The sequence below is a fragment of the Oryctolagus cuniculus genome, chromosome 2, assembly GCF_964237555.1.
Source record: "Oryctolagus cuniculus chromosome 2, mOryCun1.1, whole genome shotgun sequence".
Taxonomy (NCBI): domain Eukaryota; kingdom Metazoa; phylum Chordata; class Mammalia; order Lagomorpha; family Leporidae; genus Oryctolagus; species Oryctolagus cuniculus.
In genome coordinates, this window is record NC_091433.1 from 160,582,330 (window position 1) to 160,601,685 (window position 19,356).

A 19,356-nucleotide genomic window follows, 5' to 3' on the forward strand; every position below is an offset into this window, starting at 1 on the left:
TCTGCTCACGTTAAAAGTAAACATCTGGCAGCATCTGCAGTGCCCAAAATAAACTAAGAACTAATAGGAGGCGTTTGTAAAGGTCCTGGATGGGGAAGGAAGGGGCGGTTCACTGTGTGGAAGCCAAAGTGTCTACTTGGGGAGCTCAACTCATTTGCACACTGATTGGTGATTAGTTAATTGATTAACACATAAACTTTTAGAAGGCCCCATGGGCTCAGGACAGCAGGGACATCACCTTGACTTTGTGGGGTCAGATGGTGTACCTGGGGCAGAGAGTGATGGTCAGTCTTGGGGTGTCAACTGCACCTGACTGGAAGTCCAGGTTCAAATGTCCGGGGGTCTGAGAGCAGCTGGAGACCTGGTCGCTGCAAAGAATAGGGTCATTTGCCAGAAGCGGAGGCTGCCCAGCCCCCTTTGTGAGAGATCAGAAGCAGATGCCAAGTGTGGAAGCAGGTAGGTTCCCGCCGTGGTCGTGGTGCCAAAGGTGCCTCCAGGGATGAGAGGGGAGAGGGAGACGGAGCAGAAGAGGCGGCCATGGCTTGACATCAGTCCCCTGGAGCTGGCAACCAGGGCCAGACAGAGCAGTGGTGTTGGAATAAACAGTGATAAACACATTGACTGTTGAAATCTGATTGACAACAAGCTGGAAGCAGAGCCTGGGGCCGCCTGGCACCGTCTGACAGCTGCGACGGGGCTTCGCGATGAAGCTGGGCATATTCGAGCAGCATCCAATCCATTCCTCACGGCTAAATGTAAGTGACAGACGGAGAAACAAATTAATACCAAAGATGTCGCCAGCCTCCACGTTCTGGCAGACAGCATGTTTCCAAGTGGGGACGGATTCAGAAGCCCTCTTTGGAGGACTAATATCCTTCATCACGCTCATCAAACAGATGGAAGCGGTGCAGGGCTCACGGAGGAAGAGTGACGGGAGGAACACGGGAAGGGTGATTGCCCGCGTGCTCGGGAGCTCCGCAGCTGGCGTGGCTTCCGAAGTGGGGCTCAGGCTGGAGGTCACAGCCTGGCTGCCAGCTGCCTGAACCCAGCTTGTAGGCGTGCTCTGTTTGGCCCACAAGTGTCTTTATTTAATTTTAATTTTGAATCTGAATTAGTGGCTGAGATTCACAAATCAAGAGAGTCAGATTCCCTTGGGATAGCTCAGCAACTTAAGCCTAAGTCCTCAGGTAACCCCAGGTTACCTCCTTCTCTGCTGGCTCTGACAGTCATCTGTGATTTCACCTCCTGTATTAAGCCATCAAGTGCTTTTCCTGTGCCAGAGAATTAGTGGGGCTGACTTTCCAAAGTCCAGTTTATTTATTTGTTCTTTTAAAGCAATGATTTAGTTGATTCTTTTTTCTTTTTCAAAGATTTATTTATTTGAAAGTCAGTTTTTGAAAGTCAGAGTTACAGAGAGAGAGAGAGAGAGAGAGAGGTCTTCTAGCTGCTGGTTCACTCCCTGGATAACTGCAATGGCCAGAGCTGGGCCAGGCCGAAGACAGGAGCCAGGAGCTTCTTCCGGGTATCCCAAGGGGGCGGCAGGGGCCCAAACATTTGGGCCATCTTCTGCTGCTTTTCCCAGGCCATTAGCAGAGAGCTGGATTAGAAGCGGAGCAGCCAGGACTAGAAACGGCACCCATATGGGATGCCAGTACCTCATATGGCGGTTTTAACTGCTACACCACAATGCTGGGCCTTAGCTCACATTCTAACATCAAACATTATAGCATGCACATATATGAAAATTTTTGAAAATGAAGAAAAATACCGAGTTTTTCATTGGTCATATGTATTTCCTTCTAGGCTTTTGTGCATTTCTACATAGTTGAGTTTATATCCTGTTTTTTTTCACTTAACACTGTAATTTATACTCTCCTCATATTGCCATACAGTCTGTATTTTTTGTTCTAAATAATATTGCAAGGAACATCTGCGTGCGTTGAATCGTTCCCCATTGTGAATGCTTTGCTCCGAATATATTTGCAGAAGCAGCACGAGTGGGCTGTCTAAAGGCTTGAGCAGTAAAGAGTTAACCTGTAAGTTCCTAACCTGAAAGAACTCTGTAGAAATCTCTTCATCTCAGCAAATTGTTGGAGAGGCTATAGGAAAAAAAAAAAAGTCGTTTCAGCATATGTGATAGGATTGTGGGTAATTAAAAAAAAATCAGCATGTGAAGCCCATTCCGGGAATAGCACTATCTTGAGACCCAAATCAAATAGTACTAAATGTGCTAAGCAGAGGTCTGTGTTTAAAGAAGAAACTCATTTGCTCTTAATAACTGCAAAATGCTGCATAGCTCAGCGATGGAGTCAGAAGGCTGTGCAGAGCATCAAAGCCCGGTTCAGAAAGATACGGGAGGCTGATACAAGACAAACCGTCTTTCTCAATTAAAGCATCTCTGTGCCTGAACTGCAATAGTGAATTCTTAGAACAAAGGCTGCCTTTACAAGCTTTGACTGATGGCAGGAAAATATGATTAAATACGACCAGAGCATTTCAAGGTAATCTGGATCCTTTGTCCTGCCTCGAGTAGTGTAAACAGGGCGACACGTCCTAAAATGAAATGTCACACAGATAACCTCACAAGGTCAGATGAATTACAGTGGCTTACGTTTCCAAGCAGTGGAAGGCAAAGATACCGTATATTTCGTTTTTATTTTGCCTCCCTCTCAACTCTCCCCCTCCCCCTTTGCCCACCCCCCACCCCGCTGTCAATAAACAAGATTGATGTGAAGGAAGGGCGGGACAGAACGAGAGCTCTTCCTTGAGAGGGACCCTCACGCTGAGGAGCCGCAGGGCCCAGAGGGATCTCTGGGAAATGGCCCGCAAGTTTCATTTCGTCGCCAGGAAAAGTCGACAGAAGCTCTGGGGGCAGGATTACGGGGCACTTGAGAGGCTCCGCCTCCTGGGGAAAGGCAGCCGCCTTTGGTGCGGAAAAATCGCACCTCCCTAATCTACTAGAGCTCTTTGAAGGGTCCAACAAGTGTACGGATAAGGCAGGGAAACAGTAGACCCAATCTATTTACACTTTTAAGAAGCCTCTGAAAAGCTCCCCACCAAAGCCTGTTCAAGCAGCTGAGTCGCCATGGGAATGGGGAGAATGTGTGGTGACAAATAGGGGACTGGCTTAGCGATAAGAAATACAGAGTGAGGATAAACAGGCCTTTCTCTGGAAGGAAAAACGTTAGCAGTGGGGCTCCCGCTGTGGGGTGGGTGGTGCTGGGGGGGATCCGGGTAATTGGCCCTCAGTGGTCTGGGATGTGACCCTCAGCCCTTGTGCTCTCCCGGGGCCTTGTGAAGTCCCTATGGTCATATTTCATACCTGTCCGTCTCTGGAGTCAATGAAAGCTCTCGGGAGGTGGGGCCGCGTCTGATAGCTCGGTGTTCATTAGCTGCCCGGCATCCAGGCAGTGGTGTGGGGTGTGATCAGCCGAGAGCAGAGGTGTGCATGGCAGAATCTTCCGGTTTGCCATGACCTTGAGCTGTTCCACGCAGGGAGGAACCAACAAAGGGATGTGAGTGGAGGGAAGCTGCAGGGCGGCCGAGTGGCGGAGGTACTCAGTGCGGGAAAGGACTGAGGGAAGCATGAAGTAAAAAATAATTCACATTTCACTTAGCTTTTCATTATGAGCTGTAAAACGAGCACACATAAACGGATATAAAGTCCAGAGATGAATGGCATCCATGCTTTCGAGGGTCCCAGGTTCGGAGCTCTTACTGACAGCCCAGGAAAGGGCCTGAGACCATATTATGCAGTGTTGCTTGACCCATTTTTTTGGGTAAGATTTATTTTTATTTATTTGAAAGACAGAGTTACAGGGAGAGGTAGAGACAGAGAGAGAAGTCTTCCATCTGCTGGTTCACTCCCCAAATGCCTGCAATGGTCAGAGCTGAGCCCATCAAAGCCAGGATCCAGGAGCTTCTTCCAGGTCTCCCATATAGGTTCAGGGGCCCAAGGACCTGAGCTGTCTTCCACTGCTTTCCTAGGTGCATTAGCGGGGAGCTGAATTGGAAGTGGAGCAGCCAGGACTCTAACTGGCACCCATATGCACCACAGCGCTGGCCCCTCAACCTATTTGGTCACACAACCAAGTGCTTTGTTACATACTTTTTTCCTAATGCCACCACCTCCATGATTTTTTTTTTTTTAAGATTTATTTGAAAGAGTTACAGAGAGAAAGGTCTTTTATCCGCTGGTTCATTCCCCAGATGGCCACTGCAATAGCAACAGCTGGCTGGGCTGAAGCCAGGAGCTTCTTCTGGGTCTCCCATGTGGGTGCAGGGAGGGGCCCAAGCACTTGGGCCATCCTTTGCTGCTTTCCCAGGCCATTAGCAGGGAGCTGGATCAGAAGTGGAGCAGCCAAGAGTAGAACTGGTACCCATATAGGATGGTGGCATTGCAAGTGGTGGCTTTACCTGCTATGCCACAATGCCAGCCCTGCCATGAACAAATTTTTTTAAAAAATATTTATTTTATTTATTTGAAAGGCAGAGTTATAGAGAGAAAGAGGGAGAGACAGAGATATCCTCCATCACCAAAGCCAGAAGCCTAGAATTCCATCTGGGTCTCCCCTGTGCATGGCAGGGGCCCAGGCTGCCTTCCCAAGAGCATTTCCAGGGAGCTGGATTGGAACTGGTGCTCATATGGGATGCTAGCATCACATTGGCCTGAAATTTGGAGAGCATAGGTATAGTGCATATCAATATACATCCTGTGGCCCTCTGCAGAGCCATACACCATTGTAAAATCTAAGGTGTTTTATCTCCCAAGAACCAGAGTTTGTCTCCTTTGGGATGACAGAGGTCCTGTTGAGAATGCATACTATGGAGGACTCCTTGAAGGTTTGAGTTCAAAGTCTTCATCCAAACAGAACAACAAACAGAGGAATAACTAAGACGACGTGGATGGGCAGGCATTTGGCCTGGCAGTTAAGATGCTAGCTGGCCTACCCATGTCTCCCACTGGAGTGCGTGGACTTGATGCCCACTCCAGCTCCTGATTCCAGCTTCCTGCTACTGCGAATCCTGGGAGGCAGAGGCGATGCCACAAGTAGTTGGGTCCTCGCTTCCCATGTGGAAGTCCTGCTTATGAGTTTCTGGCTCTTGGCTTTGAATCTGTTCCAGCCTTGCCCTTGGTGAGCATTTGGGGAGTGAATCAGTGGAGGGGAGCTCTGTTTCAGTCTACCTCTCGGTCTCTCTTTCAAACAAATAGAACTTTGCCTCCCCCAAACTAAGCAAAGTCTCAACCCTGGAGGGAGTCGTGTGTTGCTGATCTGTTGTCCTCCTCTCTCCACCTTGATCTTGGGTGATAGTTGGGGACCTCACATCAAGTTCTGGGCTCCTCTGCCTTCCATCTGGGTTTGGCCCATAGAAAATCCTCCAGGGGGTTGGAGGAGGGAAGAAGGAGAGTGAGACAGGTGTGTACGTTCTCCCGGGAGGCCACCCAGTCTGGCTGTGTCCAGCCGTCACTGCCGTTCTCACGGCACCTGCAGAGCGCCTCTGAGTTCTCTTCATGGATTCCCACTTTCTTCCCTTGGGACCCAGCTTTCAGCACCATCCTTCAGGGTCCCCTGTGCCACGTCTTGGGGATGATCTTACGTCCACTGTTGCTTGCTGTTCCCTGTTGGAACTCTCGATGATGGAGAGGGGAGGTCTTGTCGCAGCAGCTCAGAGAGCTGTTTGGGAGCAAGAATGAAGCTTGGGGGGGAGGGCGATGAGAGAGTGGAGAGGGCTGGGTGGGACAGGGCAGGGGGACAAGGGTCACAGCCCTGACAGCAGGAGGCTGCAAGGGCCATTGATGGGATGGCTAGGTGAACAAACTTCCCCAAAACGCGGCTGTCAGGGAGCCTCGGGAGCTTGAGAGGGAAGTTTAAGGTCCTTGGTCCATGTCTTTCTCAGAGTTGGGACAGAGGTAGTCCTTTCTCCCCTCGAAGGGGTAGCACTGGCTGGGATTCAGAGAGGTGAGGCAGGGAAAGCAGACGACCCACACTGGTTCCTGGAGGCCTGGCTCTACGTGGGATGATGCCAGAGAGGAGCTGATCTCCTGAAGTGATCCACTGGGCTTCCCATCTAAGACAGGGTTGCATCTGGGGACTCCTTCCCAGAGAAGTGGCAGGTGTGAGTGGATCCTTGATCCTGCACGTCCAGAGGAAGGCTTTTGGGCACAGTGGCTCCAGCTTGCTTCCTGGCTCTTCACTGTCTGGGCCACCACCCACCTCATGGTTGCCATGAGGATTAAATAAGAAAGTGCGTCTAAAGGTAGCCAGACCTGGCCTGCAGCCAGTAGCAGCCCAGTCCCTTTTCCTAGCAAATGAGTCATCTCATGTTGGGGGCCCTCTGAGTCTCCTTTGCTGGCTCTGTCCCCAGGAGCAGGGAGTGACCAAATCCTACATGGTCTCAGCTCCAGAAGCCGCAGAGTGAAAGTAAGAAGCTGTTGTCATGGATGGGGTGGGTGGGCACATTACCCTGAGGCCTCCTAATCCCATTTTCTGCTTTTATGTTAATCCCCTTCCTCCTTCTGCCTGCCACACACTCAACTCCCAAGGCACTGACCTAGAGGGCTGGGCCCCATGCCCCTGATGGATGGCAGTGCTTCTGGTTGAGTGGGGGTGGGGTGGGATGCTGAAGGTAGGGGTGGGGACCATCTGGCCCATGGCTTGCTCTTCCTTGACCAACCTGGATGTTCTTCCAGGCCAAGGGACCCTGAAGGTTCCACTCACTAATAACAATAGCCATGGCAGAGTCCGGCAGCATTTCCTAAACATGAACCGTTTGCTAACACTGACCTTTATGTCCATCATTTTATGCAATTCCCACAATGTTCCTGCCAAGCAGATATTACCAATCTGAGACACGCAGCTGGCCAACAGAGGCTCAGCTCACACTGTGCAAAAAGCAGACTGTCCAGGACTCCTGCCCAGCCTGGGCTGGCTCCAGAGCCTCATGGGGAACCACAAGAGGTGACACTGCTTCCTGGGTGTCCCTCGAGGCTGGGTGAATACTATTTCTTCTACCCACCACACTTGGGTATCACTGGCATTGCAGTGGAGTGGAAAGAATGAAGGCTTTGGAGGGGAAGGGAGGTAGGGCATGGTTCTGGCTTGGTTCAAGAGGCACCCAGGCAGTGAAGGTTCTCCAGGGCCACAGGTGGCTCCGCGGAAATGGACCAACACCTCTCTGTTCCCAGTTGCAAGTCCTGTTCCCTCTGCTCTTTGGGACAGAGCCTGGCTGTGGCTGTTCCCAGCATGGGGTCTGAGGAAGAGGTTGTCACCTGTAGCCACCCATGGGCTGGTCTTTCTACAAAGACTTCATGCGCTTTGAATCTCCACTTCAGCTTGTCCCACCCTCCAAGTAGGGAGGGGTCCCCGGACTCTCAGGGAGATGCCTCATGCTGCAGTCCCCCTCTCTGGAAGGCACACGTGGTCCTGAATGGGCTTCAGAGTTAGGGCTGGACTTGAATGCTCCCCAAAGCGCTTGGTGACTGTGCCATTCGCTCTGCTCCTCTCTGGGGACACTCCTGGCTGGGAAGCCGCTCAGGGTCAGAAGGCAGTGCTTGGATCATCTTTGGCTTTCTCTGTCCCCACCGAGTCCCTCAGTTGCTGGGCCCCTTGGTTCTCTTGCTGACTGCAGCTGGGTCTGGAAGGCTTTTTGGACTGTGCAGATCCTGCCAATGGCCCCAGGCCCCTCCCACAGTTCTCATAGCCCCACAGGCTGGATGTCAGTGGGAGAAGAATCGTGAGCCAGGGAGAAATCTCACACAGGGTGGCACCTGTTGCAGAGCCCTGAGTGGGCTGAGGGCTGAGGGTGAACAGCATGGCGGACTTGGGTGGGCTGCGTCCTAATGGGCTCTGACTCTCCCCTCTATTACAGTCCCAAGCCCAGGCACCAAGGATGAGATGTGGGGTGTGGGGTAGGGAAAGCAGGTGCTCTGTGGCCACCAGGTGTCTCTGATGAGGACTCCAGGCTAACAAGGCTCCTCAAACACTCAGAACTACAGGAACACCTTGTAGGGCAGACAGACCACTAACCCCATTTGCTGAGGAGAGAGCGGGTTCTGACTTAAAGTTTGGAGATTTTTAAAAAAAATAAATTTGAGGGGGGAGAGAAAGAGAGCACTCTCATCTGTTGGTTCAATCCCCAAACACCTGCAATGGCTGGGGCTCGGCCTGGGAGGAAGCTGGGAGCTGGGAACTCAATCCAGGTCTCCCATGTGGGTGGTAGGAAACCAGTTACGTGAGCCATTATCTCCCAGGGTCTACATTAACAGGAAGCTGGAGTCAGGAGCCAGACTGGGTATTCAGATACTCTTATGTGGGAAAGGGTGACTTTTTTTTTTTATGTTTTGTAACATTTATTTATTTGAAAGGCAGCATAACGGAGAGTGAGGGGAAGACACAGAGGGAAACACACACACCCACACACAGGCATCTTCTATCTGCTGGTTCACTCCCCAATGGCTGCAATGGCCGGGGCTGGGCCAGATTGAATCCAGGAGCCAGGAACTTCAGCTGGATCTCCCATACAGGTGCAGGGGCCCGAGCACTTGGGCTGTCTTCCGCTGCCTTGAGACTCATTAGCAAGGAGCTGGATCGAAAGTGGAGCAGCCAGGACTTGACACTCATAAGTGGTCTTAACCTGCTGTACCTGCACAATGCCAGCCCTGGAAGGGGGTGTTTTAGCTGGCATCTTAAATGAGTAGGCCAAATGCCTGCCCCTGATTCTTCTTTTTAAGGCCCTCGAAGGTTTGTGCACTTGCGAGCATCTCAGTAGCAGCAGGGTGTACTGGAGAGAGGACACCGAGTTTCCCATCAGCAGCCCTGCTCCCACCAGGGGCTCTCTCTGTGTGATCTCAGTGTGATCGTGCCCTCTCGGGTCCTGTTTTCACTCTGGGCTTCCATATGCTTCTGCTACACCCCTAGCTCCTGAGATCCACAGAGTGGGGCTGGCCTTTCCCAACATGCTGCTTTCTGAACGAGAAATGCACCCACGACCTTGTGTGGCCAGGGCCAGCCCGGTGTTGGGCAAAGCTGACCCTCGGGAGGTTGCCTGGGTCTCCGATGACTTTTTCCTGAACTATCTCTCCAGCAGGGGATGGAGGTGCTTCACACCCCAGGTTAGGACTTCATTCGCAAGAAGCTTGCCTCCTGGGGTGAAAGGGCGTCCTCATGTGTTCTGTTGGCACAGGTATGTGGGGGCACCGGGGGGAGGAGAAACCACAGAAGCAGGCCTGAAAACACACTGTGGTGACTACATGCTCCATGGCACACGCACAGCCACAAACAGGCACCATGCACATAACCGGGAGCCGCTAAGTCACAGCCCAAGAAACGGGCTCGGGGAGAGTTTCTGCCATGAGACATCATTTTATTAACTGATCAATTTTTTTTTTACAAAAATAAACAATTTAATGAACAAGAAGTACAAAAGCTTCTGCATATACAAACTCCAGGAGAGGGGGGGAGCCTGGTTTTGGCTGCTTTGCGGCTTTCACTGAAAGCAAATGAGGCAGAAAGGCCCCACCCCCGCCCCAGGTCCTGGCTCAAACCGCAACCTGCTCCTCCACCCTAGTCTCGGCTCAAATGGACGCGTGTGCCTCTGCCCCGCCCCCGCCCCCTGGGCCGGCCGGGCAGCACCACTGTCAGGAGGCCAGAGACAGCGCCCCTAGGTCCAGGATTGCCCACACCCAGGAGCACCCCGAGTGTGTGCTCCGTGACCGATTGTCCCCATGCAGCCCCCGTGCACCATGGCACGCACAGCAGCGGCGGCGGCAGCAGCAGCAGCAGGGCTTCGGCTACATTCTCACACCACGAACATGGTAACGGGGCTGCCCCCGGCCCTGCCCCAGTGAGGGACATAGCCCTCAGCAGGGAGGCTAGCCTGAGCCGTGCTCACAGCCCAGAGAGTTTGGAGAGGCCCTAAGCTCCCCACCATGAGTCCTGGCCCGGGAGCCAGCGGTCCCACACCTAGGCTGGTAAACTCACATTTTAACATTTTTGCATTATTGCACGTTTGTCCTGGTCACATCTGTCTGTCTGGGATGGCAGCCGTGTCCGCAGGGGGTCCCAGGTGACATGCGGCACTGCTAGTGCAAGTCACTCCTGCCACAGGCAAGCCCAGCTGGTCAGCTGAGCCCTCAGCCTGGTCAGCCAGAGGTTCTCACATACGTGATCTTGTTGGGATCTGGGACGACTTGGCTCCATCCAGTCTTGAAAAAGACCAGCTTTCGACCTGGGGGCAGAGGTGAGAGGTAACAAGACGGGATGCTTCTCTCCCTACTGTCCTGAAGACACAGGAACCCCGTCCCATCATCTTGGCCTCTGTGCTGGCTTCCCATGAGGACCCACTTCCTGCCAACCCCCTTCTCCTGCAGAGCAGCCTAGCCACCTCCCTTGGAATGCCCTCTCCCAGCAGCACACCTGTCCAGGTGGTCTGGTTGGTGAGCACAAAGGCCCGGCACTGGGCGTGGCTCTCACAGACATCCACGGCCTCAGCCAGGTTGAACACGGAAAGGAGGCAGCTTCCATGGTGGTAGGATGGCCAGCAGCGATAGTCCTCCCTTGGGATGGTGCTGTCTGGGAGGCGCTGGTATTCTGTGGGTGGGGAAGGGAGCAAAATGCAAACACTGTGTGTCCAGGAGCAGGGACCAGGGCCACTTTGGGAAAAGAGCGGCAGGGCTCGTCTTCTAGGTGAAGGCTGAGGTTCAGCTGCTAGCGTGGAGGCGAAGGCAGTCACTGCTGCTGAAACTGGGCGATGGCTCAGGTAAGCCACAGCACAGACTTGGTTTTTGGAAGACACGCATCTCCCAGATCTCAGGGCCCACAGCTGGCTTGGACAGCACAGAATGCGGGCTGTGCGTGTGAGCCAGCTCCACACGCTGAGCCACCAGCTGTCCAGGCGGCCGGCTGAGGTCAGGGCAGTTTAGACATTGGAGCTGGGTTTCTCAGACTTCAGTGTGCACGGTGAACCACCAGGGGATCTTGTCAGAGTGCAGATTCTGATTGCGTGGGTCTGGGTGGGACCTGAGAATCTGCATTTCTGACCAGTGCTGCTGGTCTGCAGGCCATGCTTTGAGTCAGGAGGGTTCACAGCACCCCTCTCCTACTTTCCCCTGGCCTTGGGGAAGAGTGGCTAGTAGGATCCACAGTGGGGATGCAGCCAGGGATTTCTGAGGTTAAGAGAGGCAAGCGAATAAACCTAAAATGCAAAAACACCCGTGGCTACAGTGCTTAGGAAGGGGGCCGGAGGCAGACTCTGTGACCTCCCCTTACGCCTCTGAGAGCACCGCAGAGGCCTGGAAACATCTCACCATCAGGAAGCGGCTCAGATGCAGGTCTCCTGTTCATTCTGTCTTCTCCACCGCCAGGGAGCCCTGGCCCTGGACCTCCGGCCACCCCGCCCTCCTGCCTCCTTCTCCTACCAGAGACTAGACCAAAGTCCAGGGCTGGCTGTGATTTATGGCCCCATAAACGGCGTCCTCGGGGACAGAGCCAGCCATTGTTCACCTCGTTAAACTTTATTTACAGGGCTAACGAGGCCTCCCCCACCCCTGAGACTGGCCAGGGCTCCTCGGGTAGGCAGGCTGTGGACCCCTCGCCCTGCCAACCATGGTCAAACCCCAGAGCTGGAACACGGGGACCACAGCCTGCAACTGGTGGCTGGAATTCTCCCCACCCCCAGGGCCAGGGTGGAAGTTCAGTGTGCAGCCCCGGCCAGCCCCAGGAGAGTAGAGGAAGGAAAGAGAAGCAAACACCCACCATGTTTTAGCGGTGCAACGGGAACTGCACTAATTGCTGTCCTACATCTCACCTGGCACTTAGTCCACATCAGAACTTTTTGCAGTGAGGCCCAAGGGGTAATTTGCTCAGAGTCACATCGCCAGTGCATGTAAGGTTTGGAGCCATCCAGGGAAGGGATGCCAGTGCTCACCCCCTAGTTGTTCCAGCTCAGCCAGAGATGTGACCTCCACATGCAGGCTGAACACTCGCATCACTCCAAGTGAGCTGGCAGTGGCCGTGAGAGACAAGGGTTCCCGGAGGCAAGGCGGTCACTCACCCACCCCACCACCAGCGCTGCCCCGCCACCTGCCCCTCACTCACCGGCACTGCTGCTTGCTGAGGAGTTCTGCAGGTACTGCCCACTCTTGAACAGGTGCAACACCTTCTCCAGCTGGCTCAGGGTCTCGTCCACCCCCCAGGTGAGCTCTCCTGTGGAGTGCAGTGAGGCTTGGGGCAGGGGGTCTCGGCTCCCAGTCTTCCCCAAAGTCGGAGGCCAGCTGCCCTGCCTTCCTTCAGCTGGAGCCTGGGTGCAGGTGACCAACTGGTGGGCAGGGAGGGGCCTGACAGATGCAGCCCAGGTCTCTGTCCTATTGGGGAGTGGCAGGTGATGGGAAGCAGGGGTGCCCTGGGCGCTCACCTGTGGCATTGACAATGCTGTCCAGCAGGGGCCGTAGTGAGGATGGGGCGCTGTGGGGCAGGAGGTACGTGAAGAAGAACCTGTGGCACCGACAAACCAGGGCTCAGAATCCCGACTTTTGAAGACACGTCCCCAACTCTGGAGCGAGCTCTAGCCTGGCCAGGGGGACTGATCCTTGGCACCTGGGCACACCCTAGGGCATGCCATGGCCCCTCCTCGTATCCGGGGACTGGGCTTGGCGCTTGTGAAGATCACAGTTAACCTCGGACCAAACTGAAAGCCGAGGTCTGTTTGCCTCCTAGTTCCCCAAGACTTCTCCAAGGCCCAATCCCCAGTTATCCTGACACCAGGGTCCCAGCAGCTTTCTGGCGGGGGCCCAGGGAGGAGCTTCGCAGAGGTCCAGCACTGGGGTGGGAAGAAGTGCCAGTCCCTCCAGCCCCTGGCTCTAAGAGCAGCACTATTTTGAGAAGCCTCCAGCTGCCACCCTGCAACCCAGATTCTCCATGCAATGTTCTATTTTTAGCCTCACCATCAGAAGCCTGAACCTCTCTTTCTTGACCTGGTGGCAGCGTTCCCCCAGTCTACAGCTCTGTCGGTCAAGAGTGCATCTCCCTGCCCCAGTGGCCTCTGGGACCCCATGCTGGCCCTCTCCCTGCCCTGGCCTCCTAGGCCGTCCCTCCCTCGATGACCTTCCTGCACTGGGGGAGGAGGTCACCTGTAGGCGTTGTAGAGGTTGCGCTTCTCATTCATGCCCTCGCACCAGCCCTGGGCTGAGCAAGGCAAGGTGAAATTCCTGGCTGGAAACTCAAGTATGCAGTCGGTGCTGCTTGCACACGGCGTCTCCTCCACGCGTGCATCATCCAGGTCTGTCACCTTCAGCTCCCCATCCACCAGCACAAACTGCCGAGGGCGGAAATCCAGCAGAGTGACCGAGCCCAGCGGGGAGTGGGCCAGGTGGTGGAGGAGACGGCCCAGACTCAGGCAGATCTGAGGAGCAGACATGAGTTCTGTTCACGGCATCTGTCCTGGGTTGGGTGGAGGGTCCTGGCCTAAGCTGGGAGATTGGCCTTTTTCTTCTATAGGTCTCAGTGCTCGGTAAAGGCTGAGGCCAAGGGAACTCAGGGAAGAGGTCAGTGATTGTCTGTCAGCCCTTGGCTGGTCCAACCCTGCAAACGTGGAGTGAGTGGGAAATGGGTAGCCAGGGTGGCGGTGGGTGTCTGGGAATAATGACCCTCTTCTTCGATGGTACATCTGGAGTGTGGCTTAGTTCACGGTATGGAAATCAAGGGAAGGTCAAGAGGACATTACACTCTTTCCTGGCTGCAGGACATTGGCCTTCTTGCAGCAGGCTGAGTGTGTGTGTGTACCGGTGTTTTATGTGCAGGGGTGCAGGGGCTGGGGCTGGGGGGTTGAGGAGGGCAGAAGCTCAGAGGGTTGGGATCCTCTGTGTCTTGCTTCTTGTTTTAACCCTGATGGCTGATGGTGGAAGCAGCCCATGCTCCCTCCCTCCCTCCCTGCCTCCCTCCCTCCCTGCCTCCCTCCCTTTCCCTTGGCTGAGGGCAGAGCTACTCCGCAGTGCTGGCCTTCTAAGGGAGAACCAGCCTGGCCACAGCCCCAGGGCTCCAGCCCTCCCCCCTGCTCACTCGGAACCGGTCCTCCCAGGAAGTCTGCAGCAGCTGGATCATTTCCACAGGGGCGCCCAGCTCCGTGATGGTGGTCAGGGTGTCTGGGATGTCCTCGCTGTCCTGGTAGCAGTAGCCATAGAGCTAGGGGAAGCCCAGGGCAGGTCATTAGGTCACAGGGTGGGGGCAGGGCTCCCCAGGGATCCCCTAGGATCCAAATTCATGCCACTCTGATTCCACAACCTGGTTCTTTCCAAGAAGGCTATCTGCTAACACCCAGGCTCCCAAGTGATGACTGCCCCTCCTCCAGTCCCTGCCTATTCCTTATCGTTTCCACTTTCTGACAGCTTCATTTTACGCCCCCCCCCCCCCCCCAGTGCGAGGAAACCAGGGTTGATAAGAACAAAGTAACTTGGGGGCACATCCCTGGTGTTCTGTGCATGGGTGGCCGGGGTGGGGGTAGGGACATGTATCAAAGGGGGTGGGAGTGAGGGAGGTTCCAGGGAGACTAGCCACAGTGTCCCCACTCCTCATCAGCTGGGGCAGGCTGGGCACCACCTGGCTGGGCAGGGCTTTCTTGGAAGCACTGCTCTACCTGGCCAGCCTCTCCCCACAAGCTGCTTGGCTGCTGGGGGCTCAGACGAAGCTGTGGGCTGGGAACACAAACGCTGAGCTATCCAGGCTGGACCAGGGCAAGGCGAGAGCTTCCCGGTTGAGGGGAGGGCGGGAAGGACGTTAAGTCTATGACTAGATGGCCCTGTGCACTGTCACCTTCAGGCCAGCTCCGTCCCAAGCCTTGACACGCCTCCGTCCCTCCCCAGGAGAGCCCTTTCAGCTGCTCCTGGAGCCAGCTGCCCAGGTCCAACTGGCCCCAGGAAGGCACAACTCTCCGTGGATCATCCAGGTCCCTCGGCTGCGACTCGGGGGAGCCAGGGGGCAGCTGCCGGCACCTTCTTCTTCCCTCTCTCTCCATGCCTCCCCCCAACATCGGCTCAGGGAGGCCCCAGACCTCAGTGGGGTGGGGGGAAGGTAAGGGGAGCAGCCTTGGGGCCTGGTTCTCATTTTCTTGCCCAGAGCCTGAGCCTTTGTGGGAAACTTCTGAAGGTTATTAAACACCCGGAGGTCGTTAAATGCGCTGTTAACGAGGTATTAATCAACACCCCTCAGGAAAAAATAAAAAGACACCATTAACCCCCCCGGGAAGCACGAGGCCGAGCGTGTCAGGCCCATCCTTTGTTCGCTCTTTCGGGGAGAAGAAATATACTCTAGTACCGGCAGAATCTGGGCCCATCAGAGACCTGGGGCCCCTGGGATGCTGGGTGTGGGGGAAGGGAAGACCTTCGTGACCTCTGACCCTGGGCTCCAGAGGCATCTGTCACGTGAGGGAGTGTGTGAGGTGGGGTGGGGAGGCGTCACAGCAGATGGACAGAAAGCCCTGGCCTGCCAGGCCGCCCGGGGCGAGCAGAGCACGCGCTGGGAGGTGTGCAGCCGGATCTGCTGCCCTGGCATTTTCTACAGGCACCCGCAGGACGGGCTTTGGGCTGCTCTCAGGGACGGGGTGGGGTGGGGGAATAGGAGGGAGGGTGCCTGGGGGACGGATGGGGCACTCCAGCAACAGCCTCCGGCTCCTTGCCAGGTCCACCAACAGTCAAACGGTTTTGAAATTTTAAATCACTAAGAGGTATCCCAACAACACCATGCCCAGTTCCCATCCCTGGCCACCCTGGAGGTGCCACAGGAATAGGGGGAGACCCACCCCAAAGCAGCTCCTGAACTCACACTAATGGATCCCCACTTTTACTTCTCCCTGGCCCCCTGCCTCAGCTCTCTCTGCCTTCACAACCTTTGTGCCCAAGGGCGACCGACCCCAGCCAGCCCCAGCCAGGCCCGGCGCTGGTGTGGTGAGGGAGGAAGGGGTAAAGGGTCCAACCGCAGCTTTTTTTTTTGGCGCCTTCAGAACTGGCCCTGGGCCCCCTCCTGTGGTGTGTGGGGGATGGGCTAGGTGCCTGTCAGAGGGCTTGGGTGGGGCTGATGAGGGAGAAGACCCTTCAGGGACAGAAAAGCACACGAAACATCAAACCTGTCCTCAGGGAGAGGTGCTCGTGTAGATTAACCAACACCCAGCCTCCTGCTAAGTCTCTCAGAACCGCCCCCTCGAATCTGGCTGACACCCCAGGGTTTCCAAAAAGTTCCCAAGAGCCCCTGGGAAGCGAAGAGAGCAAGATCCTCCCAGTTAGGACGGCCACGTAACCAGCCGCTCACGGCCTGAAGCTCCAGACACAGTGGCCGCCGCACAGCCAGGCAGAACCACACACAACTGCGGGCCCTGGCCACAGCCTCCTGCCACCAGCTCAGGGCCCAGGTTCCTGAGCAGGGTTGTTGTGGGGTAGCGGGGGAACCCAAGGCAGACTGGGGGCCAGCAGGGTATCAACAGCTCTCTGGCCTACCTCTCCTACTCTGTAGGGCCCACCACCTTCCTGGCCTGGGTCCCATCCCACTCCCAAGCAAAGCAAGGAGAGACTCCTGGGTTCACAGCCCGATCGGCTGGGCACAGAAAGGTTCACAGGAGTGCACCGGGACCTGGGGCAGGTGAGCAAGATTCACTCCCTGGGGAAGCTACACACATCCTGAGTTTACCAGGCCAAGAGCAGCTGCAGATTCTGCTCTCGGCCCGCTCAACCGCTCAGTCATGTGCAGAGCGAATGGTGTGTGGGCTCCTGGGGCAGATTCCAGGACAGAGACCTGGGAAATGGGAAGCGGGGTGTGTGAGGGCAGTGCTAGGTTTATGAGAGGCCTGCTCTAAGTCTAGCTTGGACGGGACAGGGGATCTCTCCGGCCTGTTCCCTAGTGAACAGAAGAGGCAGAGTTCCACTTAGTGGGAAGCTGGGTATGCGGTCTGCTCCACCTTCCACATGGTATGACAGTGACCTAAGACCCCCAGGCATCCCTCAGTGGCTCCAGTGGACCCGCTTTAAGGACGGGGGAAGCCCAGGGTCATTTCTGTGAAAGGCTGTGCGTTTTCTGGCTGACTCCCCTAACCTCCTTCCAGGGGCTTCTGGGTGGGGCAGTGGGTAGTGGCGGTGGGGGACTCTGGGAATGAAGCTCCACATATGGTCTCTTTCTAGCCTGTCCCTGTTCAGCCTCATCCCCGAAGCCAGACAAGTTGCTGGAGGTGGAATTCAAATGCTACCAAGAAGGGGGACCCTCTCACTCCGGCAGAATTCTGCACAGGGCAAGAGATGACCTCTCCTCTTCAGTGGCTTGGCTTGGCGTCATTTTGGCTTCAGGCATCATCCCTGGTGTGCAGCACCCTAACTCCAAACAGGAGAGGGGTCCTATACCCTAACAGGCTAACCCAGCCCTCCGAGTTTTTGGACCCTGGATTCTGGCCTCCGTGGTTAAGGGAAGTGTGGAAGCTGAGAGACGCAGGAGGTGCCGGGGAAACGGAGGCCCACCCAGGAGCGAGAGGCAGGGTGGTGCAGTGGCAAGCGCCAGGTTCTGTGCCTGCTTTAACCCCCGGCATCGCTGCGCTCGGCTTCTCTCTCAGACCAGGGCGTCCTCTCCCGGCCAGGGCGGCCAGCACCACCCGCACCCGCCTCGTACCTGCAGCACGTTGGGGTGCCGCAGCCGCTCCAGCAGCACCATCTCCTTGAGCAGCTTGTGGGCCGCCAGCCGATAGCAGCCCCTCCGCGCCCCGAACTCGCGCACGCAGCTGCCCAGGTCGTGGCCGCTGAAGTCCACAGCCTTGAGCGCCACCGCGGCGCCGCCGGGCAGGCGGACCCGGTACACGGCCTTGGTGTATCCGGAGCCCACGTACTGCGCGCCAGACACGTTGCGGAGCGCGGCGCAGCCCAAGCGCGGGCCCGGGCCAGGGGAGCCCGGGCCGGGAGCCGGGGGCCAGCCCGGAGCGCCGTCGGGCAGGGGCCGGGCCCGCGGGGGCCGGGGGCGCTGCAGGCCCGGCCCGCCCGGAGCCAGGTCCATCAGGCGCCGGCGCTCCGGCCGGCCGGCCCCGGGCCCGGGTCCCCCGCGGGAATAGCGCTGCACCTCCTCGTAGCGCGCCCGGATCTGCCGGGCCAGCTCCCCACGGCCCCCGCGACGTCCCGGGCCCGGGGCTGGCGAGGGCCCATGGGATTGGCCTGGCCGCGGAGGCTCCGAGCCCGGTGCGAAGAGCACGTTGAGGACCGAGCCCAGCAGGAAGGAGGCGCAGAAACCCGCGGCCACGGCCGCCCGCCGGCGCCGCATCGCTCCCCTCCCCCCGGCCGGCCGCCCGCGCGGCTCCCCGGCCCCGGCCCCGGGCGCCTCAGGCTCGGAGGCGGCTCTGCTGCGCGCCCCGCCGGCCCCCTGCCCAGCCCGCGCGCATGGCCCCGGCGGCCCCGACCCCGGCCCCTCGCGGGCGGCACATCGGCCTGACACTTGCCTCCCTCGCGCCCTGCCCCCGCCGCTTATAAGGCCCGGGGCCGCCCCCGCGCCCGCCCCCTCCGCCTCCGCCTCCCGGCTCCCGGCCCGAGCCCGTCCTCGGCGCCGCCCCCTCCGGCCGCCCGGCCCGGCCTTCCCCGCTGACTGACAGCGGGACCTCCTCCCGCGGCCGGCCGGGCCTGGGAAGCGACGCGGAGGCGGCTCTGGCCCTGCCCAGCGCGCGGCCCCCCGAGCTCGGGCAGGGGAGCGGGGGAGGGGGCGGCGGCGGCGGCGCGCAGGGGCGCCGGGCCCAAAGCGAGGCGGATAACGGGGCGGCCGGATAACGGGACGGGGAGGCGGATAGCGGAGCTGGCCGGACGGGGTGGGGGGAAGAGAAAGGGGCGAGGCCGGCGGGTAACGGGCTCTGGAGGGGACGCGCAGCCGGCGCGCGGGGCGGGCTCCCTCCGTGGGAGCCGAGGACTGGGCGCGGGGAGGCGCGTGGGGCCCGCCGCTCGCGGGTGGAGCTGGGGCGGACGCGTCTTGCCCGTCGCGGGGTTCGGGGTTGCGGGGAGCGGGAAGGCGGTGTCGGGAAGTGGGCATCTGCGAGCGCGCGTGGGACAGGAATTCTGAGCTCAGAGGACGCATCGTGAAGTTTTCGGAGTTGCCCTGTTCACCACCCCGTTTCTACCGAGTCTTTCTGATTTCTGGGTTTCCTTGACCCAGAAGCCCCACATCTAGCCCGAGGTGCGCCCCCTACCCCTGGGGTCCCCCAGGTCGGCCGGGGCAGCCACGGGTCGCGCTGGTGCTTGCGGGGCGTGCCTGGGTATCCAAGGGAGGGAGTGTGCGCCCTGGGAGCCGATGCTGACTCCACCAGAACTGCCGACCCCTCCCCCTCCCTCCCTGATTGCATCATTAGTGCTAATTGAGG

The 19,356-nt window shown here is 57.4% G+C and overlaps 1 protein-coding gene and 1 long non-coding RNA gene across 2 annotated transcripts; both read right to left on the reverse strand.

Moving 5' to 3' along the window:
* Positions 1–1,353: 1,353 nt before the first annotated feature.
* Positions 1,354–4,283, reverse strand: LOC138848822 (uncharacterized). The gene is made up of 3 exons (XR_011386930.1): positions 3,323–4,283; positions 2,050–2,099; positions 1,354–1,597 (listed from the first exon to the last, which is right to left on the reverse strand). It is a non-coding gene; the product is annotated as an uncharacterized lncRNA (long non-coding RNA).
* Positions 4,284–9,342: 5,059 nt separating this feature from the next.
* Positions 9,343–18,450, reverse strand: PKDCC (protein kinase domain containing, cytoplasmic). The gene is made up of 7 exons (XM_008254480.4): positions 17,637–18,450; positions 14,055–14,177; positions 13,127–13,398; positions 12,412–12,491; positions 12,096–12,203; positions 10,416–10,589; positions 9,343–10,227 (listed from the first exon to the last, which is right to left on the reverse strand). The coding sequence occupies exons 1-7, from the start codon at positions 18,273–18,275 to the stop codon at positions 10,142–10,144; spliced, it is 1,482 nt and encodes a 493-aa protein (XP_008252702.2). The 5' UTR covers positions 18,276–18,450; the 3' UTR covers positions 9,343–10,141.
* Positions 18,451–19,356: the final 906 nt, after the last annotated feature.